Source organism: Alosa sapidissima, chromosome 15, assembly GCF_018492685.1.
Source record: "Alosa sapidissima isolate fAloSap1 chromosome 15, fAloSap1.pri, whole genome shotgun sequence".
In the NCBI taxonomy this organism is placed as follows: Eukaryota; Metazoa; Chordata; class Actinopteri; order Clupeiformes; family Clupeidae; genus Alosa; species Alosa sapidissima.
Genome location: NC_055971.1, coordinates 9850972 through 9875073, shown reverse-complemented (window position 1 = coordinate 9875073; position 24102 = coordinate 9850972). Strand labels below are relative to the sequence as shown.

Genomic DNA, 24102 nt, shown 5'->3' with positions numbered 1-24102 from the left:
CTGCTTGACAACATTATAGAGGTAAACCAATAAAGAGTCCTAGATTCACTGCCAGAATCTACAAAGAAGACACAAACGGTCTTTTAGTGAAATTTGCAAGATGGATTTGACTCGGTGTGAAAGCCGCAACCGTCACCCTTCACTGATCGTATTTTGGTGCATATTGCTGTAGGCTTGATGCTTACCTGTGCTGAACTCTCTTGCCAGCCACTGTGTCTGGGCTTAGTGCCTCATCCATATTTCATTGTTCTCTAAAATAGATTTAAGCCTACCTCCTGTCTTCTCATGGCCCTATTAGTCCTGCTCCAAAAGTGTGTGTGTGTGTGTGTGTGTGTGTGTGTGTGTGTGTGTGTGTGTGTGTGTGTGTGTGTGCTTGTGCAAGATAGAGGGAGTGATCTCAGGCACAATCTGTTCTGAGTGCCTGATCCAAGGAGACAGTTTTTTGCGCCAGCAAATGGCATCTTCTCTCTCACAGGTTGTCATTTGGATAGAGAGGCAAGCAAACCCACACTCAGCTGGGTGTCATGTCCTCACTCTAGAAACCCCCCCCCCCCATTCTTACTTATGGCTGCTCCTTCAGACGACAGGTTTTATACAGAGGCGGCTGTGATTTCCTGCTGTTCTCCTGGGACTCTCCGTCTGCCTTTTCTCATTTTCATCGTTTCTTTTCTTATCATGATCGGGACTGAATGACTTCTGCAGACCAACCTCTTGAGACACATTGTTAGCTGATGCTATTTTGAACTCCAGCTGCATTGGTGACCTTCTGAGTGTTCAGAGGTGATGAATATGCAGGGAACATGTTCAGGATTTACTGCCTTGTTGCTTTTTCAAAGACCATTGACACAGATGTATATGGCAGGGAAATTGGAACTGTGAACAATAGATCCCTCTGGATCCGGTTACAGCAAAGGGGTGTCATCATGGAAATGCATTTACCCCTAAGTTTGGTCAAAACCCAATCCTTTTAAATCAGGATCACTTTGGCAGTGCTTTGAGAGACCACAGCATCACAATTACATTTAAGCAGAAAAGTGTTCTTAAATGCGTGGGAAGAGGGCCAAGTGCTCCATAGAGCTGAATGGCACAGTTGCATTAACAGTGTTAAGATTCTTCTTCTATTTTGTTAGCAAGTTCTTTTGAACTCAGCGGGTGATGTCCAGTGGACCAAAGTGGCCGCTGTGTCCGATGGATATTGGGGGATTTTAAGTAATGGGATCCTTTATTATTATCCCCATGTCTCATTTTTGAATTATGAGATTATTTCTTACCAGAACTCACTCTCAGAAGTCTTTCTGTGGGTGAAGTGAGGCTTTCTATCCTGTTAGTATAGAACCTCACCCTTTCATGCCTCGTGCCTTAGAACTTAGTCTCTGGGGTATCTTTAAATCCGGTGTTCACTCCGATTCCCACACAGTATTCTTGTCACCTGGGGTGCTATTTTTGAGATGCAGGATATGTTTCACCCTCCTGGGTTTTCCTGGTCTTTTAAAAGGACAGATGTGACCTCAGTGTTTTATGAGAAGAACACATGTGCGTGGACAATGTATTGAAGTGTTGTCTTGCATTTTATCACACTGAAATTCATCACAAACAATACTGGCTGTGCTGGCTTTCCCTCTTAAACCAAACCACATCATGACAAAACGACCAGCACCACTGGGATTTACTGTTTGAAACAGTAAACAGCTTTAGGTTGTCTCCCATTTATGTTTTGCATAGTTATTTGACACATTTGTAATTGTTGCCAGAAGGTTGCTGGAAGTTTGTGGCAAACTTCTCATTGTTGTCAAAAGGTTGTTGTTTGGCCAATTGAGTTTGTGGAACAGTATATCAAAAAACAGTATATTTGTAGCAACCAGTTTGCGGCAAATATAATGTCTCACCGAAATGTGCAACTAAATTCTTGTTGCTGCTGGAAGTTCTCATGTCTGCCAGAATTTTGCTGGATGTTAGCAGCAAGTCCACCAAATTATTGTCATATAATATATATATATATATATATATATATATATATATATATATATATATATATATATATACATATTAGACATATATGTCTATCTCCTCTCATTGCTGTCAGAATGCTGCTGGAGTTTGTATCCATTTTTATTATTAATATTTCCTTGTGCCCTTCACCTCTTCCCTGTTTCTGTCACTCAGGGAAAGAGGTATATTATCTGTCTATCCCTCTCTACATAACACAATCTAATTAGTGTCTTTACCCTAACCCTACACTGCTATCCACCACTTTTATAACTATGATTTTACATTTATCTGTTTATTTCTATATATTTTGTATGATGGCGTCACATGGTGTAGCATAAGCCTGTGGCTGCAGCTAACCTTTCCTGTGTTATGCTAGGGATAGTGTTTTCCAAAGATCCTTGATTACTGAACTGCATGTCATGAAACTGACATGCTTATAATAAGACAATAGGTGACATCAAAGCCACACAAACAAAAAAATCTCCTTCGCATTCAGAATAAACAAGCAAGGTTGATTCTAGATTGGATAGAATGAACTGAAATATCAGAGAAATGAAACCAAATCCTCATCCACCACCACCCCCTCCCTCCCTTCCCATCCAATCTGCCAGTAATTCCACTCCCACTTAAATCAGTTACCCTCTTTAGGGTGAGAGAAGGGTAAGTGCAGTGCAACACTAATTCCAGTCATTAATGGGAGCCTTCAGTCACTGGCAGTGCCAACCCCTCTGAAAAGCTCAAATGAGCACTAATGCACTGGGGTTCATCCCGTCCCAGTACCCTCCATCACAAAGTCACATGCACCATAAGGAGTAAATAACAGTGACGCTCTCTGCTTTCATCGCTGTGGCATCCAGAGCGGACTTCGGAATCAAGCTCAATAGCTATGAGCAAAGCTGTCAGGTCTATACATTTAACATATGTGCATCAGGATTTATACCACCATTACCAGCAGTGCAAAGAGGCTGCCAAGCACTTTGGCATAGGTATATAGATCCTTAAGGGGGCAAAGGATAGCTGAATCAATTACTTTAGTCACTTTGAGTATTTGACTTTAAAAAGCACATTGACTTATGTGCTTTGCTAAAACAATAGCAATTGGAGCATTCAGATATGTTTTCATTGTCCTAAAAATGTATGCATACACTTGTATATTAGTAGTAAGATAGTTTAAGTAGTAAGATAGTTAGATTTTATTTGCAAAGACAGGCAAATAAATAGATGATGTAGGACTACATGTGTCACTAAATATATAGACATGTGGACGTACATGTTATGTACATAGCCTACATACATGGTGAAAGCAGCACATGCACTGGCCCTTTAAATGGGCTGGCGCATAGTTAGTCCTTCTCACTAACCTATAAGCCAATCCAGTATTCCGAGACAAGGTTGCTTTCTGATCTCTCGTCTTTGGAAGGGCCTATCAGCTGTGCGCTTTCAGGGCTACAGTATCAGACTAGTAAAGAAGAGGTGACGCGTTTACCGTGGTACAATTGTAGAGAAAGCAGTTTTTAGTGGACTTGCCTGTCGCAATTTTAAGCACCGAACGGAAGGAGCGGAAGACAAATGGAGTGTATAGACAAAGGTGCTCAAGCCCGTGGAAGTGTTTGCTAACCAGTGAAGCAATTTTATGCCGCCGCAGATCTTCTGCATTCTAGGTGCGTTACGAATCTATAGCGGTACAGTTAGATTAAGGTACAATGTAAATGCTCGTCCTTTGCTCCCTTTCTCTTCAAGGGGTTTCTCTGGCAGTTTGTATCTGTGTGTCTATTGAGACGATCAGGCAGCAGTCTATATTTTCCAGGCAGACGCGAATATCGGTGTGTGAGTGATCAGTCTATGCGCGATTTCAATGTTTTCCTGGCCGAAAAATTAGTGGGTCCTGCACGTGCCAATGTTACGGATAAAAATAATAGTGGTATCTGACACATAGGTATGTTACTACATTGTGTCAGTCGATCCGATCGCGCTCTTGCTTTAATCCTTGTGATTGAGATGTTAACGTTGCCATCTCACATGCTACACAAATAATAATGTGGGACCGATAGGACCACTTAAGTCGGATAAGCTATGTTTGCGTTAATTCTTGTGTTGGCTGCAAGACCTCCGTTATTGGGCTCGCCTGTGGTTATGTAAACACGGATAGACACATTGTTGTTGGTAGTCAACAGTTACATGAGAAAATGTTATTAAGAAAGCCCTGTGAAATTGTTCTTGGGGGAAAACATCAACTTAGTTATTTACTGTTTAGCCTACGATCTGGCGCCTTTTAGTCCTGTCCGCGGAATCATTGGAAATAATTTATGTTTGGTAATTGATAAGAAAACTAAAGTAGGCTACCAACATCTAACTTGTAGACTGTGGAGGCCTATGTTACTTTTGTTGCTGTCCCAGACAATTATTTAATGGGACAGTAGGCATCCGGTTATGTCTTATTGAAAGTCTGGTCCACATCTGGGGGGGGGGGGGGGGTTGTAAGGCTGTGGCATGAAGAGCAACGCACATTTAGCAACATTAAATGCATCAGAATGAAAGAGCGTTTTGATGAGAACCATCTCGTCTCAGCACAATTTCTCCCTCCTGTGTAGTAGACCTATCTCTTCAGCAAGGAGGAATGGCTTCTCCCTCTCATCCACTGAGTTCTGCATTAGATGACTACTCAGGGTGACATCTAGGTTATTGCCGTTTGGTTTCCTGTTGGCTTCTGCTCAGGTAAACTGAATAACCTGCTGCTGTTGCTCATGTCCTTTTGTATCATAAAAAAGACAAACATAGACCTAAAGGAAGTCTATAGCCTACTTCTGAATGTAGGTTCATATCCTATTGTGAATGGCATGACACAATGTGCTTACATCCCGTTGTTGCTTGATAACCCAAGTGAAGAAGAAGGCTGTTCTGTTGGTGATGTTTATTAGTGATTTGTGATTTGTTAGTTTTTTTGGTTTTGATGGTAAATAGGCTTGGTTGTAGATTTGCCACTGTGTAAAATCCCTAAAGCACAAAAAATGAACATCTCTCCTATTTTTTATGTCATGAATTTGCTTATAGTACATATCATCAGCTTTCAAAGAGCATGTTGTCAAATTAGGTAGGCTACTTTCCGTGGTGACCTTCAGCTCATTATCAGCATTACAAATCAGACACAACAGTACGTCATATCATATGTGGTACGTCATCTGTGCAATGTTTCTGGCTAAAAATAATTGGGGGGAAAAAGAGTTGCGTATGCTTTAAATCTTAATTGTGTGTCTGCTCCTTGCTCTGTCTACTCTGCCAGTTTGGCATTTTGATTTTTTTTTCCTGTATTGAGCGTTAATGACTTCAATGTGGACAGTAGTGTGCTGGACTGGTTGTGGTATTGATTGCGGTCTTGGGTTATTTAGCTCTTTTTCTGTCACAGTGCGTTTATTCAGGCTTTTTAAGGTCCCGGTTGGGTTTGTGTCCCCTTTGGCTGATGGAGCGGGTCGCTGCATTTCAAATGACCCTTTGCTCTGGCATAGTCTGACCACCCACCTGTGTGTTGCGACACCAGGCACTATGCCCATTAAGTTTCACCTGCAGAATTAGAATTCAGGACTGCAGGATATGCTGTATGACTGCCAAGCTACTCTGTGTGGTCTGGTGCACTTGAGGAAATGATTCCCTTTGAAAACGGCACAGACTGAAATGCTTCAACTGCTCCTGGTCAGAATAAAGACCCTACTGTGTGCTTTCCTTTTTGGTTTTCTGTATCGTTTTGCACCTCTTTAGAAGCCCTCTGTGTCTCTTTGGGTGAATGATTAATCCAAAACCATGTGGTAGGGTAGTGGTGTTTTAGTTAGTGTCAGTCAGGGGACCACATCGTCCTGTCATTCTGTGTGGTTGGAGTAATTGATTTTTATGGAAAATGGAACACAAATAAAGCTTCCCCGCATTGCCAAATGGCTTTACAACGAAGTGACAATGTTCCATTGATTATAGGTGGTTGTTGGCTTTTATGCAATTACCACTGTTTGTCAAGACCTTAAATAACAGGACGAAGTCGACCAAACCCCGGACTTTCAACCTGTGGAACAAACACGGATGCACTACCAGTGTGTCCGTCTATTTGATGGTGGACACATAGCGCTAAGGGGTGGTGCCTTATGTAAATATGAGTCACTCCTCCTGTTAGTTCTATGGCTCCTGCTCAGGCTGATGTCTCTGTGCTTGATATGACTTTGAGCTAAATGGAGATGGTAATTGATTGAAATATGTTATGTGTGGGAGGCACATTTAGTTTGGCTCTGAAAGGAAAGCAAGCGGTCTCTTACTGTCAGTGTTCAAGGGAACTGAACAGAGCCTTGTGTCTCAGCGTGGTAGCTGTCACTCTGCTGATTTACATTGGCCTTGAAATGTGACACATGTTGCATTTTCAGACACTATTGTAGGTAGGGTTATGTGGATGTTAAAACAGATGTAGTACAGATGCAACTAACAGGTCATAACTAATCGTAATCCAATTTTATCTTCAATGTCGAGTCATCAAAGGCGGATGCTTATCCGAAAATATGGAGAGGAAAAGCTTGAAAGTTGACACTTTGATATTGATGTGAGGAGTAATTGTAGGTTTTAGATGGAAGGGAAGGAGTTATTCTTAAACATCACAGTGTTACTGTGGTGTTGTTGCCTCAGGCCTTGAGTGAAACATGGCACAGGTCAAGTGTCCATTCCCATATATCCATTCCCTCCGCTGTGACTGCCCTGCTTTGATGCTGACACTGACACAGGTTAGAATTTGAACTATGAGCTTCTGCTCACATGACAAAACACTGCACTCCAGGCTATCATATTTCTCTTAAGCAATGTTCCAATAATTGTTGGTCTTGTTTTGAATTAGATTCCAGAGCCAGTTGTGTAATCCCTTCAGATTAGCGAGTGAGACAGACAAAGGGATGTTTAATGGTCTACCGTGACCATAAGGGGTTTACTGGACGGCTTTATCCTTCAGTGAGGTTTTTGGTGCACACTGCAGAAGACTCTGTGTGTTATTTACTGATAACCCCTCACTGCTGAGCATGTTTTACATGTCGACTTCTTTGCCATGGGTTTGATAAGTGGGTGCATAGAGGAGCTTTTTGTAGAGTTTTGCATACAGTTACCGGTCCACTGGTCTGTGTGGAAAAGAGAATGGAGGGCTGCAAAGGTCCAATGGGGAAACCCTTAAGCTGTAATCTTGGCTCTGACCGTTTTTCCAGGGCAAAGAGGTATTTTACATAATCTTCTGGAAGATGGATTATTTACCTCAGTCACTGAATATTTTTGGATTCTAGCTAAAGATCTTGTGGCTTCAAAGCCATTTTTTCCTCTCTCTCCCAACTGGGTTGTTTATGAGACTGTACGTGTTTGTTAGCACATTCAGAACACGTTTACAGTATGTCCCAATCTCATGTCCTCTCCGTGACCTTAGTGCCTGATACTTTTCCTTTGTGTCTCTCTCTGAATGCCTGTATTGTTTTGACAGTGGACAGACACCGCCTCCATGGCACCTCCTCTACCCTTGATGTGCTTCCTTGATCATATCTGAAGGTTGTTTCAATCACTCAATCAATGCGTGATGTTGGTGGCTCCCAACAAGCATGGGAGGGGATAACCCAACAGCTGAAGAAGCCTCATTTAACATTGTTAAGATTTTCCATCTGGAAAAATCCGTTTAGTCTTTAACCCACCCACCCTTTTTTCTTTCTAAAGCAGGCCCTTCACATCTTGTCTGTCAAGCCCTCCTGAAATGGTTGTCCTTATTAAGTGTTGATGTGGTCTGGTTTCAGCATTGGCCCTTTGAGAATACCCAAATGGATCAATGGAAAAATCCAGTAGAGGATATCGCTAACAGACGTGTGGAGGCTCTATTAAATTAATACCAACACCTTCTTGATTTCAGCTTCACAAAGGTGAAACGCGAAACGCATTGGCTAGTGCTCAACCGCAGTAGTAATTCAGTTGGGCGGCTCTGGTCTTCATTTGCCGTGAGTGAGGCAGTGTTTGTTATGGAATACTGGTGGTCTCTAATTTGACAGACCCCATGAGGTTCCAGGCGTTGGTTTGTTTGTCTGGAGGCTGTTTGTGTACATTTGGTTAACACGGGGGTGACGGGGGCGGCATGTTAGGAGCCTCTATTAGCTTGCTCCCGAATTGCAGAGGTGTCGGTCATTAGGTGTGTGAATTCTGGCCTTCCCCACAGAGCGGCGGCACCGAGGACAGGATCTGAAGGCGTACGTTTGCATGGACAGGCATGAGGAGGTGGCCGGGGGTTGATGTGTGTTTTGCAAATGGAGGAGATCGGTGTGGTGCCAGTATGGTCCTTTTTTAAACTGATCATTTCATTTTTGATTAAACCTTCTTATGTGCAGTATGGCCCATGTGACATGGTCTGATAAATCATGTTGGTCTCCTTGGTGTGACTTTGCTAGTTATCTTGATGCCTTCTCAGTGTGGTGTCAGTGTGGAGTAGGCAGTGACGCCTTACCAGTTTGCCATTCAGTTACCTCTACTGTACTAACTCATGGCCTGAGAACCCTTTGAAAGTTAGACTTGCTCTCAACAAGATCATGTATCAAAGGACGTTGTTTTCTTTTTTGGGCATTAGCTTGTGTCCAAGACACCTGAACAGGAACAAGGCCCATTATGACTACCAGCACCTCGGTCTCTACACACAGTAGCTTGAGAAGGCCTTTGAACAGTATTTTTCTGTCTTCCCCTTATTGCCAATTACCGAGGAACCCTGGGCTGACTCTGTACTAAGGCTAGTGGGAATAGGCAACCAAGGCCATGATTTAATACTCGGGGAAGAAGACAGGGAAGGCCAACAGCTTGTGACATTGACAGCTTCTCTCAGCGCTTGTGCGTCTCCCAGGAAAGACAGCGGTTGTTAATAACGGAGAATGGATGTAATGGCTTTGTGTGGTGGCTTTGGCAGAGTCTGACGTGGGTACGTGCGTGTGTAACCAGAACTCTTGATTGAATAAAGTAATTCCTCAAGTGTTGCACTGAGAATAAATTGTGGGGGTGGTGGAGAGGGGAGGGGGCAGGGAGGGCGGGCGAGTGAGTGGGGGGAGCCGTCGCTGGCGGTTTGCGCTCGAGCTCGCCGTCATATTGTGCGTAGGTGTCGTCCTTGACTGCGTCTGAACTCCTCCCACTAGCTTGGTCGCTGTAGAATACCAATCAGGCTGGCTGGCAGGTTTGGGTCCTCCATCTCCTCTGTTTCCTTTTCCGTTTTCTCCACCATGATTCTCCACAGAAGTGCTTTTTCACTCTTGACAATCAGTGGGCAATCATCTTTTGACACATCCGTGTTTTGTACGGGATTTTCAGTGACCGTTGTCTACCCTTGACACGTGTTGCTCCTGATCCTGAAGTAGTATGCTATTGCATTGCAGTAGTTGTGCAGTCGGCTGCTTCTCTGTTTTTGGCCTTTTGTGTTCTTTTTTGCGGCCGAGGATGCTTGTGAAGCCTTTCATGCTGTTTGCCCTGGTCTGCGGTGTGTGTTAGTGACCGTTCATCTGAACTCCATCAAAGCATGCGAGTCCAGCTAGATCTTTGAAATGCTGAAAAAAAAAAAGCCTACGTTTGCACTCTCAGATATAGTCATGGAATACTCCTCTGGCTCATGTCCAGCAAAAACTCCCCCCCCCCCCCTTCCTCTCCCCCCCACACACACACACATACTTGGATAGACCCACACACACTCGACTCTCGGAAATGGCTCTCGCTTCAGGAACAAGGCGCTGAGGAGAGGGCGGCCCCGGCCTGTGGGCCTCTGCAGAAGGTTCCCAGCTGTGCCGCCGCCCCGCTGCAGTCTCCTCCTGCCCGCTCCTGGCCGCTTCCTTCTGTGAGCCCCCGCTGCTGACTGCGGGGCCTGTAGACGACACAGAGCCAGACGCTCAGGATGAGGTTCGGCCCTCTGGTCAGAGAATTGCTCAGGCGAAACCTCTGTACAAAACCCAGGCAACCAGAGCCAGAGCAGTGTGGTGGTTTTAATGTGCGATCCCCTTGCGTTAAGCGTGCCGCCTACACCCTAAACACTGTGTACAGCTCAGGGCAAATTGAAGACTTCAAGGCTATAATACATCTTGTTCCTTTTTTCCCCTCATCGAAATAAACATTGAACGCTTGAAAAGAAGATGCGAAAAAGAACATTAAATGAAACATGAGTCAAGGGTGAAAGATTTAATACCATCTGAATATAGTTTTTCGTTTCTCGTTTCAAGCTTTCATTTGTCTCTTATCTGTCTTCAGGAATCGAATTATGCTTATCATTCAAAATGCTGAAGATGTAACATCTCCGCTTTCACATTTTGTATCCTTTCCTGGAGTCATTTGTATTCCACTCAGCGATTGTGTTTGTTGTGACAAGGCCATTTTTTGATGCTAGCCTTGTGTTTAATACTCATTGTAATGTCGCCCTTGTGATAAATAGGCAATTTGAATGGACCTGTGAATTGTTGTAATTAGAGACTCTTAGTGGATGAAAAGGATTTGGAGCATGATTTAGTTAGTATTAGGCACGTGGTCTTGTCATGTTATTTAACAGACTAACTGCATTAATGCGAAGATGTGTTTTTCTGTAAATGCGGACAATTTTGAATGCTATTTCGTTAACAAAAAAAGTGACTTTAAGTTAACGAAAACAATGTGATGAAAGAAGAAAGACTTCCTCAAGTGTTTCTTATCAATCAAGTGCAAGTGAGGATGTGGTAGACATTTCCTATGCTTAAGATGTCATTTCTGTTTTTCTCTCACAGGCCCCATGGAGTTGGGTACCCGACGAGCGCTGGACGCCACCACCACCACTACCCCCTCCTCTCTCCACTCGTCCACCGACAGCCAGCCCTGAACGACGGGTTCGCACCTCTCCCCTCCCCCTCCCCTCTGCCACACCCCTGTCCCCTTCACCCTTCACCCATCACCCACACCGCCTGCCCCTCCCCCCCTGCTGCTCTACTGGCTCCTCCTGTCCTCCTTCTGTCCCTGGGCCCCTCCACTCCGCCGCTGCTGTCGCCCCCCGAGATGATCGGCAAACTCAAGCAGAACCTGCTGGTGGCCTGCCTGGTCATCAGCTCGGTCACCGTCTTCTACCTGGGCCGGCACGCCATGGAGTGCCACCACCGCATCGAGGAGCGTAGTGGCAGCCAGCCGCTGGTGCTGGGCAGCAGTCTGCGAGCCACGCTGCGCACCGGCCAGAACCTCAGTAGCCCCTTCGTCTACAACAAGGACATGCCGCTCATCTTCATCGGCGGCGTGCCACGCAGCGGCACCACGCTGATGCGCGCCATGCTGGACGCCCACCCCGAGGTGCGCTGCGGCGAGGAGACGCGGGTCATCCCGCGCATCCTGGCCATGAAGCAGATGTGGAGCCGCTCGGGCCGCGAGAAGATGCGGCTGGACGAGGCGGGCGTCACCGACGAGGTGCTGGACTCGGCCATGCAGGCCTTCCTGCTGGAGATCATCGTCAAGCACGGCGAGCCGGCCGCCTACCTCTGCAACAAGGACCCCTTCGCCCTCAAGTCCCTCTCCTATCTGGCCAAAATCTTCCCGCACGCCAAGTTCATCCTCATGATCCGCGACGGACGCGCCTCCGTCCACTCCATGATCTCACGCAAAGTGACCATAGCCGGCTTCGACCTGGGCAGCTACCGGGACTGCCTGACCAAGTGGAACCGGGCCATAGAGACGATGTACACACAGTGCCTGGAGGTTTCCGACAAGTGCCTGCCCGTGCACTATGAGCAGCTGGTCCTGCACCCGGAGAAGTGGATGAGGACACTGTTGAAATTCCTCAACATTCCCTGGAACGAGGCAGTGCTGCACCACGAGGAGCTCATCGGAAAAGCTGGAGGTGTATCGCTCTCCAAGTAAGTGCCGATGGCATGTCTCTAGGGAATCGCCTCCTTGCTTTCTTATCTTCCCGTAGGTTGTGTGAGGTTTCCTTGGCACGACTCGGCGTGTGAGAAGGCACAAGTGCTAAACAAGCAGCAATTGTTTGGCAGTAATTACTGGCTCTGGTTGAACACAAAGCAGACCTCCAAAACTTTCCATTACTAAGCTAGCATCCCGCTGGCACCCGAAACATCCAGGGGTATCTGGGTCATTTCTGCTCGGCTAACTTATCTCTTGCAGACTCCTCTCTCTCTCTCTCTCTCACACACACACACACACACACACACACACACACACACACACACACACACACACACACTATTTCGGATGTCCTTAATACTCAGGGTGTAGCAGCTGTGAGTCTGTTTTCCTTGTATTTGCCAGCTGATAGGCTAGCACATTCCTCCAAGCTCTATGCTGATAAGAATTCTAAGAAATAGTCTACTGGGAGTATCATCATGTTTATATGACTGATTTTGTCATTTCCTGCAGCTCCTTCTCATAGCTGTGCACTTAATGGAAGTAATTGGGGCTAAATTAGCCTAGCCACAGCAGACTGTTAGGAGTGATTCAAGTTTGCCCTACAGCATTCTTTCAGCATGTTAAAACTGGTAGGCACCTCCATAGTTCCATTGGGAGATAGACAGGAAATATCCAGTAGTACACTGACCGAAACATTTGTAAGTTCTTCCATCCACTAGGACTCTGTATGGTGATATGAAACAGCTACAGTGTGTTTGTGTTAGTCTTTTGGCAGCCCATTTTCATAAACTCAGCCTCGGGTGATTGTAACACAGCCTTATTGTGTCAGACATGTCCAACAGTTCATTTAGTGCTAATCCTTAGGGAGCTTCTCTTCCAAGTACAGGACAAGGTTAGTGTCCACTACATTAGTCTTTTTCGCTCTTGAGGAATTGCTCCGACTTCTCTGCATCTGGCACAAAGCATGGCTGACTTTAGGTCTGTGTTTCATTTATGGTCGCTAGGATATGGCCGGTGTGACTCACATGGCCTCCAGAAATGTTGGGCTAGAGCGGCAGAGTCACCCACCACTGCCCTGTGTCTAAACTGGAGCCCCCTGTGTTGGCTCTCCCTCTCAAGATATTTGGCTTCCGTCTGGGTATTGTCTGCCTCCGGGATTGCACAAAGTTTTAATAAGAAAAGCGTTACACAACCCAGCTCCGTTACTCCCCTCCCCTGACCATACTGTAGCTCTGGTTCAGCGTCCTTGCCTCTGAAGATGTCCACTGTGTGACTTAGATCTCCACACATCTTTCTTTCTTTCTTTCTTTCTTTCTTTCTTCCTTCCTTTCTTTCTTTTTTTCTTTCTCTCTCTCTCTATCTCTCTTACTCTCTCTGTCTATTCCAGAACACTCTGCATTGTAATCGGTGAACATGGGTCCTGTATCCTTCAGATATTCTGCGGTCTGCAAGCACACTTGCTCTTCCAATCGAGGCAGTGAGGTGTTTTCACAGGCTTGTGTTTGTGAGGAGTGTGATGGCGGTGGTGGAGAGCGACGCACAGGGAACCCGTCCCCAGGGAGGAAAGGAGGGAAATAGAGCAAAGAACTGGTCTTACACAGGGGGGCTCTTTGTGCCTAGTAGGTGGTGTGGTATTTCAAAGGAGGGAGCACACACACACACGCGCGTACGCACACACGCACGCACACACACACACACACACACACACACACACACACACACGCACACACACGCTCACACTTTCTCTCTCTCTCTCTCTCTTTCTCTCTCGCTCTCTCACTGGCATACTCATACACACAGTGAACTACATATCCTAGGAATCTGACATGCTGATTGAATTTGTGTTACCACCACAGTCACATGGGCATGTAAGAAAGTAATGGCAGAAAAGACCTCTTTGGAGGCTTTCAAACTAACCCAGAATCCAGCAGAGCAGGTCTTTTTTTCATTTGTCAACATTTTTTGATTAAAAGTTGTATCATGAACATTGTCCGCTCGAATCCGAGCAGTAATCTGATGAAATCTGCCCAATCTCTGGGAAATGTCCTGGAAAAAAAGTCCGCAGAGTGACCTCTAAAGCGGCTGCACGTCCCTCCCAGAACACTCTCTCTCTCTCTCTCTCCCTCTCTCTCTGTCTCTCTCTCTCTCTCTCTCTCTCTCTCTCTCTCTCTCTCTCTCTCTCTCTCTCTCTCTCTCTCTCTCTCTTGCTGTCCAAACTCCAGCGGGGACACGGGGAAACCAGCCAGAGGAAGATGAGGACGACAACAAACTATGTGCTGTTCTTCGCTCCACTACGCGACTCCATTCATGTACTGTGTTGTAATGAGTTTCAGCAGACATGTTGCACAACTTCAGAATGGCCGTCCCACCACCTCCTTCCCTTTCCTTCCTCCTTTCTTCTCTGTTTCAACATCCAAGAGTTGAGAACTTTTTTGGAGGGCTGAAGCCTTTGGCTGTATGTTGGCGGGCGACATTACGGCCCAGTGAAACTCTCCTCTCCCCTCTGGCTGTGCGTGGCTGGGTTGGCAGAGTACTACTGAGCCAGGGTTGGGCAGATTGCTGTGAATGGTGTTCATTGATTTCTTTTTTTTTTTTTTTCTCCCTCCCCCCCACCCACCCCGGGACACTAAATGGTGGCTTGTCCATGATCAGAGTGGCAGGAGCTCTGGGTCCTTGGAGGGACAGCGTTTGCAACGAGACACCGCGTACCAATGACTCGTCCTACCACACGGATGAATTGATTATTTATTAAAAAAAATTGTTTCGCCTGTGTTGGATGCAACAGAAGGCTGTTTCTGTGGTGAATTGATTCTATCCAACCCCGCCCCCCTCCTACCTCCACCCCACATATACACACACATCTCCCTGTAGCCATTTCCTATCTTTGTTTGCTGCAGCTGTCTTCTTGGCGTCCGCTGTTTGGTGGATATTGACTGTTTCTATAGCAGCACAGATAGATCGTATTGGCCTCTTTGCAAAGCCAGCGAGACAAACGTTCAGCAAGCGAGATCCGTGTCCCGTTATCATCAACTCCTAAATCAGAGCTCATTCTTCATGTCGTGATTCCGTTTCTTTCCCCTCGCGTGGGGACGATTAAAGAGTTTGATCGAAACTCTGTTCCAGGGTAACACATCTGGTGCAGTTTCCACTTGAATTGTGCTCCGTCATGGCATACATTTTTTTTTTTTAAATTTGCATCAGGAAACTTCTGAGGAGTTTATCGCAAGAGCTGCAGCAACTGGGCTGGCAGCAGCAGAGGAAGGACCCGGTCTTCCCATCAGATGAGTCCGAGCGGGCCTCTGGTCTCGGAGGAGGGCTGACGGGCAGATCTAGTGGTCTTTTAAAAGCCCTTCATCATATGCACTTCTGGGCTCGCCAGCCCCCTTAACAGTGGTGGGCCTGAGTGCTGGCTCGGCTCGCTTCGCTATCTGCAGCCACAGGCAAAAGGCAAAAGACCCTTCCCCCCCCCCCCCCCCCCACCCTTTCCCCCTCCTTCTCAGTTAGAGGACGACAGAGAGCCAGAGAGATGGAGACGGCGGGCTGAAGGGGGTCGAGCCAGACGAGAGAGAGAGACACACAGAGACAGACAGAGACAGAGAGAGAGAGAGAGAGAGAGAAAGATGAATAGGCAGAAAGAGGGAGAGAGAGAGACACACATCAGCCCCAGACATTGACCAGCTGCTTGACACATGCACATCTAGTACCCACTGACACCAATCAAATATTCATAAACGGCAGCCCGCCACACGAAACCTCAGGAGACCCTGTTTGTGTGGTAGTGCTAAATAGTCAGCACAATATGCCCTGTGACCTGCTCTGCCCACTGCACCAGTTATGGTCATACAGTTTAGGCTCAGTGATTGAAAACAATCCATTTTTTGTCATCCTCGTTTAGAACTGGAACCCACTTTATGATTTCTATTCATCATTTCATCTCTGTGTTGTACTTGAGGTTTGTTTTGTACAGTGGTGCTGCTCTGATTGCATTGCAAGAGCTTCGTTTGTTTTGCTCTCCTTTGTTATACTATGACACTGTCATTATCCGACCACTTGAAACCGCTAGTCACACAGAATGGCATACAATGAGCTCACCATAAACATCAAAACGCTCATCTTGGGTTGAAAGTTGACAAGGTAATTACCAGGAGAACCCAGAAATGTGCAGTTACGTCACACACCAGCCAAAATGGTGTCCCACACATCTATATCCAAACTTTCTACCAGGTCTAGTATGCGGTCCATAGTCAGCAAAAATGCCTGTACTTAATAGTTTTACAACTTGCCCATCCTCTATTTCACAGAAGTCATGACATGATATTTGGGAAATGGAAGGGTGTGTGTCCCTGGGGAAACCTGTAGGCCTGTGATCTACTTTTTTATGCAAACATCAAACCTTCCCTTCTTTCCGCAAGGGGACTACACGATTGGTACTCCATTACATTTTGCTCTACACAACACTTGCCATCCACTTAGCGTTACCAGTTGGCAACCCCAGGTCCCTATCTCCAAAGCCCCCCCACCCACCCCACCTCCTGTCTCTGAACCCTGGCTTGGCAAGCATATAGGCAAGCTAACGAGGACCTGCCCATTAACATCAATTATATGCCCATGATTTAGAGATGACTGCTGCCAGCAACCACGCCATTACTTAGAGCGGCCCCTGGGCAGCAAAGGGTCTCTCTCTTATCTCCCTTTAGTGATACAGCAGCACCATGCAAAAAGCACTACCCCCCCCCCCCCCCCCCACACACACACACACACACACACACACATGAATAATTGACAAACAGCCAGAAGCCATTAAGTGCCTCTTCCAGTAGAGAGCGTCATATGACATTTGCTTGTTTACTGATTTATTTATTTCTTTGTTGACTTATTTATTTATTTATCGTTTTATTTATTTCCTGTTAGACGCGAGGCGAGGAGAGGAGCCTGGTGTAATTTGCGTGATTGAAGGCCCTGGGAGAGTGCGGGAGATGCAAGAGATAGAGAGGGCAGAGTGAGTCCAGAGCTGCTGTGTTGGCAGGGGAATAGAAATCGCCCATGTGCCCTTCCACTGCTCCTATCTATGGAGAAACAGAACCATACCTGTTGTCATTAAGAAAAGAAAATGTCCTTTTTTATCCTTTTTTTTGTACATTTTTGTTGTTATTTTGCTCACGTTGGGCTTTATTTGTTGTGGTGTATTTTTTTTTCTTTGTGTATTCTGCATCACAGCACATATGGAACGTAGGAGGATCGGATGAAGGCTGTCTATGATTCACGCAGCCAGTTCATGATATGAGACCGGGAAAAATGACTGTGCAGATTTACTCTAAATCATGCGGGATCAGCCTGTGTGTGTGTGTGTGTGTGTGTGTGTGTCAGTGTGTGTATGTGTGTGTGTTAGTGTTTGTATGTGTGTGTTGTTGAGAGAGAGAGAGTGAGGTGTAAATGAAAGGGTGAGATTGACATTGTCTTCCATCACCTCCACAAAAACCATCCAGCAGAGTTACCAGCCCCCTCCCCTCTCTCTCTGTCTCTGTCTTTCTCTGTCTCTCTCTCTCTCTCTCTCTCTGTCTCTCTCTCTCACTCTGCCTCAGCAGATGCCACCCTGCGGAGTGTTAATGTCTTAAAATATTCATGCCAGTTAGCAGTGCTGCACCAAAGCCCGCCTGGCTCCGCATTTGTTGGCCATGGCAACAGGAGAATAGGAAAGAAGCCTGCTTTCCAAGGAGATTCAGAATGAGTCATTTCTTAGCAAGCCTGTCAGCAACGGCTTGGTATCCCTTTCTGGGCCTGTTTTTCTTTCATTGTTTTGTTTGTTTTGCTTCTGTTTCGTTTTGAATTTGGATTTTTACACAGAATGCCTTCAAGGGAACATTCATTCATTTGTAAAGAAAAACAATAGAAGGGGGAAAAATAACAAGAACATCATGCTAGCCATAAAGAGAAGGATGGATGAATGCAACCATTAACCATTCCGGCTCTTGCTGTGTCAGGGTGGTTAGATAGGAATGCACTCTGTCTCTAAATGGATCTACAATCAGTACAACTGACAAGGGACTGGACTGGGCAAACGCAGTGGACATTTCTTTCCTAAATGGACCTCAATGTGCCTAGGGATGAATAACCTGGCTGGTCGTGAGGATGCATCTTCTAAATGGGTGTGTGTGTGTGAGCATGTTCCCTAGTGACAGTAGAGTACACTACTACTACACCCTGTGTGATGGAGCCTCATGTTAAACAGGGACGGTGGTAGCATAGTGGTTAAGGAGCTGGGCTAGCATGCAGTAGTCTGAAAAGTTGTGGGTTCAATTCCCGGCTTCCACCGCTGTGCCCTTGAGCAAGGCACTTAACCCCAAAGTTGCTCCGGGGACAGTGTAGTCCCTTGTAATATAGTTAACATATAAGTCCCTTTTGGTTGGAAAGAGTCTGCTAAATGAATACATGCAAATGTAAACAGGTGGGAGCTGGTAGTCTAATCTGGTCTTGGAGAATCCAAATGCATTTTTCTTTTCCATGCATCCAGCCCCGCACAACCACATCAGACAGGTACACAGTGGAGGTAGGTACGGCAGGTACACAAAGGGAGTTGAGCCTCAAGCCAGAAGTTCAAATGAGGCAAAGAGAGGGGAATGTTCATGGTGATTGTCTATTGTTCATGGTAATTATTGTTTGCAGTTTAAAGCAAACAATTTGAAATGTTTACACAAAAACATTGACAATTCAAAAGTTCAAAGAAAACACATATGCCACTAGTGTTTATCACTGTTTGCCAAATTTGAACACGCTTCCACTAATCTTGCTTTGTAGTGAACCCCCCTGATTGAGCTTCTCCTGATACATTTTGAAAACCTAATTTGCTTTGGAACCTAGAACGTTCTAATCTGATGGTGACTCAAGAAAAGCTGGAGAACATTCCTGTGACTGAAAAGGCCATTCAGGAGTGGGTAAGAGGGGGAAAATGGCCTCAGTCGCATATGTTCCAATAAATGAATCTGGGAATGCCTCTCTGGTTAGTAAGATTTAATTTAGCCTGATGAGATTATAGCACATGCTTGCCTTCGTTTGGTTTCCACGGTTTCCACGCTTTGCCGGTTTTTGTGCATGTTGCTACAGTGTTATGGAAACTGCACTTGCCAGCGTCCCTTTTTGAGTTTTGCTGTTTGCGTCAGGCAGCTGACCTGGAGACTGCACTCTCTTTGGCAGTGCGGCACACACACACACACAGAGCAGTCATTCTCTCTGTGGTGTTTGGTAGGGCATCAGAAGGCACGCACAAACTTGGATCGGCCACTCTTGTGAGTGCCTCAGCAGTGCAACATGCCAAGATGAGTCATGCCACAGGCCTCGCCCCAGAAAGTGGTGAGCCGCTAAAAGGAGAAGGGCTTGGGGGGTTGGGGGGGGGGGGGGGGTAGTACTCCTTGAAGCTGGTCCCTCTGGCTGAAAAGAATTTGTCGTTCTGTTGATCCGATTCCAAGTCAGCGTGTTTTTTTATTTCTGTCTGGTGATCAAAATGCCTCACTTCATATCCTTCCCTCCTTTTTTCCCTTTCCTTTTTTCCATATCACTCCCATCTCTCCATCTTTCAATTGCATATCCTCTTTCCATCACTCCACTATTCCACCACTCACTTTCTCCCTCTCACTCCCCTCCCCTCCTCTCTCTGTGTTGGTATGCTGCTGCTGTTACCCTCCTCTCCTCCCCACAAATGTGCAGGGCGTCTCTGTGATGTCCATGAGGCAGGCCTGCAGCACATCTCCTCTGCCTCTGTTACAGATGGCCACTGGCTTAAGTAGGGCTGTCTCCTATCTGCGTTCAGTATGGTGTGTGTGTGTGTGTGTGTGCGCGTGTGTGTGTGTGTGTGTGTGTGTGCGTGTGCGTGTGCGTGTGCGTGTGCGTGTGCGTGTGCGTGTGCGTGCGCGTGCGTGCGTGTGTGTGTGTGTGTGTGTGTGCAGCTAAGGGGTGGGCTGGTGGGATGTGGCTTAGTGAGAGAACTCAAGTCTGGCTGACATATTTGATGTTCCCCCAAAACAGACTTAGTGGAAACGTGTGTTATAGAATCAGTGCACGTGTATGTGAGTCTGTGTGTGTGCATTAAAGCATGAAGGTACTTAGGTATGTAAGTGAGGGTTCCAGACAGGTGGACTGTTGATCTTTCCTAGTATAATATTTCCCAGACAAGACCATTTCTCGTCATGGCTTGTAAAACTGTTGGAAGAAATTTTGTAACCCATTTCACAAAACACGCCCCGAAGCTTTAACAAAGACGTGACTGGTTTTGTCACTCTTGTCTTAGTGATTTTGAAAACCCCTCAAGTATACATGTATACCACATTTCAGCTGCCTCACTAGGCAAATGCTTTCCTTGTAAATACATACAGTCATCCAAGGAGTCACTAAATATTTAATTCACTCCAATAACTCATTTATGTGTTTGTGTTGTGCGTCTGTGACATATTTAAACAACAGCACACACAAGGCCCTCCCTCGGCATCTAGCTAACTGTTGATGCCAACTGTTACCGTAGACACAGCTGAGTGATCTGCAGCCTGCTATGACCCCGCAGCCTGATGTTGGCACAGTGTACTATTTCATAAGGAGAAAAGGTGCACTCCACCTCGACTAAAGTCTTTGGGTGCAAGCTACAAGCAAACTATGATAATACAAAAAATACATACTTTTTATTGTTGATTTATTAGTAGGCCTAAGACTACAGATCCTGTTCAACTGCTTCCTCTGCCCACAACTGTTTCAAAATAAAAGTCCATTTAAACTATCCAACTTTTTAACTGTTCAACTCCCTGTCAGTCAACTATGACTCCCATCAACTGTATCCTCTGCTTAAAACTGTTTCAAAATAAAAGTCCTCACTAGCTAGTTAGCATTGTTAACATTTTTAGCAGAAATTCTAGAAAACGTTAGCTAAGTAACATGGTTAGCATAGTTATCATTGTTAGCATAACCACTAGAAAACATTAGTTAAGTAACATGGTTAGCATGATTAGCATTGTTAGCATAGTTAGCATAACTGCTAGCAAACATTAGTCATTCCAACTCTTAGTTATCCTCAACTATTTACCTATACAGAGCCATGAAACTATCTGTCTATCAACATTCATTAAACTATCTGCCAATCAACAACCATTAAACTATCAGTCTATCAACAACTTTTAAACTATCTACATTCAACTTTTAAACTTTCAACATTCAACTATGTGTATCAACATCCATTAAACTATCTGTCTATTAAACTATTTGTCTATCAACAACTTTAAAACTATCTACATTCAACTTTTAAACTGTCTACTTTTAAACTATCAACTTTTATTAAGCTATAACCACCATGTCTATCCTAGCATCATTTTCATGCACTCGTAATTCCCTGGAATTACTTCATCTAGTTTTATTTATTCTCTCTTTTTTCATTTTCCTCACTTCTTTTTGTGTACACATCTCAGAACCATGGCTAGACCAAACCTTTTTGTTAATCCCAGTGTAATTTTAGAATTGCTAAATCCTACAACAGTTGACCTTTTTCACAAGTTGTTGCCAAGTGAGATGCAACAGAATTTAGCTGGCTGACCATTGTTAAAAAAGGGAATGTTGCAATATTGTGAAAGCACTTAATCACTAAGCTTGCAGTGGCGGCTCTTCCTAATGTTTCAGACAAAAATGAAAAAAAAAAAAAAAAGCTTCAGCATTGATATGAATGGGCACACACTTAACATTTTTTTCCTGGAGCTGCTTTAGTTTCTTTAATGGAGAACTTTAATGAGAGATGTGTTGTGGTTTGTTGGGTCTTTTTTAATATTGAATGGCGGTACACATGTTAGTAAATCTTCTTTATGCGACTTGGGAAAGCCATTATGACAAATGTACGGTTTGCCTGCCTTTCTGTTCCATCCCCCAGCCCTAGTTCAGCTTGCAGTTTCATAATGCAGAGCATTTAGTCATAATGCGGAGCAAGATAGAGTATGTCTCTGACGTCCCACTGGCAACAGCTGCATATGAATTTTGTCCAGAAAATGTCTCCGGCTCCCACCCTCCCCACATGTCTGTACGGCGTTTTTTATCAGGTTTTTCCATTTACATGGGTTGCCTCGCAGCCAGCAAGTCCTGTTCTGTCCTCACTTATGGCCGTATGGGGAAGAATAGTCACCGCCAACTAATCGGCTTATAGAGCAATAGGGTTTCTGAGGGGGCTAGTGCATCACGATGGAAAATAGCCTTTTCACAAGTGTCGTAATATCTTAATCGAATCTGATTGCCGCGTGAGCCATGAAATCTGATGCGCGATGACAAGGGCGATGAGCTCAGAGAGTGAAAGGCCATTCATTCTGGCCATTTTATGGGGCGCTTTTAAGGCGAAAGAGGACGAGGGGCCATCTTTAATTGTATTGTGCGATCCAATTACCCGCAATTAGCCACCAAGCGTGAGGGGAAGAGGCTGCTAATCTGGTCTCTGTGTGGTCCTGTCTCCGGGAGGCCCATATGTTTGCTGATGTTTGTTTATTTGTGTGTTTGTTTGCTTGTCTCAATTGACCAGGTGATCAAGCTTGTCAACGGTGTGGCCTTATCTAAGTGTGAGAGAAGCCAACGGAACTCTACGGGTCGCTAATCATTCCACTGTGTGGTTCTGTTGCCTAAGGGGCCGTGTTTTTGTTGATGGTGACATTTTGTTTGTTTGTTTGTCTGTTTTTTGCAGGGTAGAACGGTCGACGGACCAGGTGATCAAGCCTGTCAACGTGGAGGCCTTATCCAAGTGGGTGGGCAAGATCCCGGCGGACGTGCTGCGGGACATGGCTGTCATCGCCCCCATGCTCTCACGGCTCGGCTACGACCCGCACGCCAACCCGCCCAACTACGGCCGGCCCGACGCCCGGGTTCTGGACAACACTAGAAGGGTGAGTTGTGGTCACTGGCCATCACAGACTGAGCCTCAGCCTAAGTCCTGCCGCAGGGCACAAGGATTTCCTCACTCACATATTAAAGTCGTTTGTCAGGAAGGCCGACGTCCCCCGACACCCATTCGTGCAAAGCTGCTGATCTTCAGCTAGACGTATTTATCATGGTCTTGCCCAGCAGTGGCCTATTTTTCTAAACCCATTTTACATTTCTGTGTCACATTCTCACTGACTTTGTGGAGTAGATGCCCTCCTCATAAGCTACTGCAATAAATTCCTTTGTGTGTGGTCCACATATAAAAGGCCAAAGTAAGTTACAGTCTTGACCATGCAGAGAATATAGACAGTGGACTTGACTGTAAGTCAGGAACGACCATAATGAATCATCCATATGTTCTTTTGACCTTTTGATGTAACCAGGGCCTTTCTCTATTACCAAGGAGGTATTGCATATGCTTAAAAATGTAATGTAATAAGGCAGATGTAGTCTCTGGTGGGCTGTATCAGGTGACCAGTGCGCAGACAAAGCTCTGGGGATTTTGTGTCCTTCAGCAGCATATTTGGTGTTTATTTTTATCTCCTGATCCCGGCATTAAAATGCATAAATTCCATTCTGCGGCAGCCACGTGTTGGAGCAGCCACTTAAGCTTTGAGTTGTCCCACGTGGTTGGCGGTTCACTCTGAGGTTGTGATGACAGACGTGCCAAACAGTGGCGTCCCTAACTTAATATCTCTTTTTTTTCACCTCCATTAACCAACACCTTGTGATTTCGTTTGCCTGAGCACCTTTTGCTTGTATGTGTCCTGAAGGTCCTTCATGCTCGCCTCTCTAAATCGCTTTATGCTGCCTGTCAAGGGAGCATTTTATTTCACAGATTCTTTTTTGTCTGTTTCATCTGTTTCAATTTTGAGTCTCTTGTGAGCGCAGGTTTTAAAAGCAAAGTGAGTGCTGGAAATCTGAGTCCAGAGTAGTGTTTTAGCGCTGAGTGCTCTAAACACTGTCCCAGAAGAACTAGCCTTAATATCCTTGAGCTGATGGGAGTAGCCCAACCTCCATTAGGACCTTTTTCTCCCCCATGTTAATACCTTCAGATAGCTTGAGACACTTGGACGAGACTGTTTGTTTATGTTTTTTTTTTTTTTCCGTGGTGATGAATATGATGACCATAGCACATTGCAATGACTGGTACGGTAACAGTGCAGTGCAGTGTAAACAGTGCAGTACATGACTTGAGACGTGAAGTCGATTCCAGTACCTTCAGATTGACGTGAGCCATCAGCTATAAATTGAAACACTCCACTCAATCTCTTTAAATGTCATCATTCCTCTTAGATTATTGATTAT

At 45.4% G+C, this 24102-nt stretch overlaps 1 protein-coding gene across 3 annotated transcripts in view; it reads left to right on the top strand.

Annotated features, from left to right (window-relative positions):
- The first annotated feature begins 3423 nt into the window (after positions 1 to 3423).
- tpst1 (tyrosylprotein sulfotransferase 1) overlaps positions 3424 to 24102 on the top strand; it is a 35064-nt gene continuing 14385 nt past the window's right edge. Inside the window, exons 1-3 of one of the 3 annotated variants that reach the window (XM_042063053.1) lie at positions 3424 to 3577; positions 10752 to 11861; positions 22559 to 22757. In XM_042063053.1, coding sequence (XP_041918987.1) covers positions 11017 to 11861; positions 22559 to 22757 — 1044 coding nt within the window. In that variant the 5' untranslated portion in view covers positions 3424 to 3577; positions 10752 to 11016. Of the gene's footprint in view, positions 3651 to 10751; positions 11862 to 22558; positions 22758 to 24102 lie in introns of all 3 variants that reach the window. The other 2 variants (XM_042063052.1, XM_042063054.1) reach the window with 2 other exon arrangements.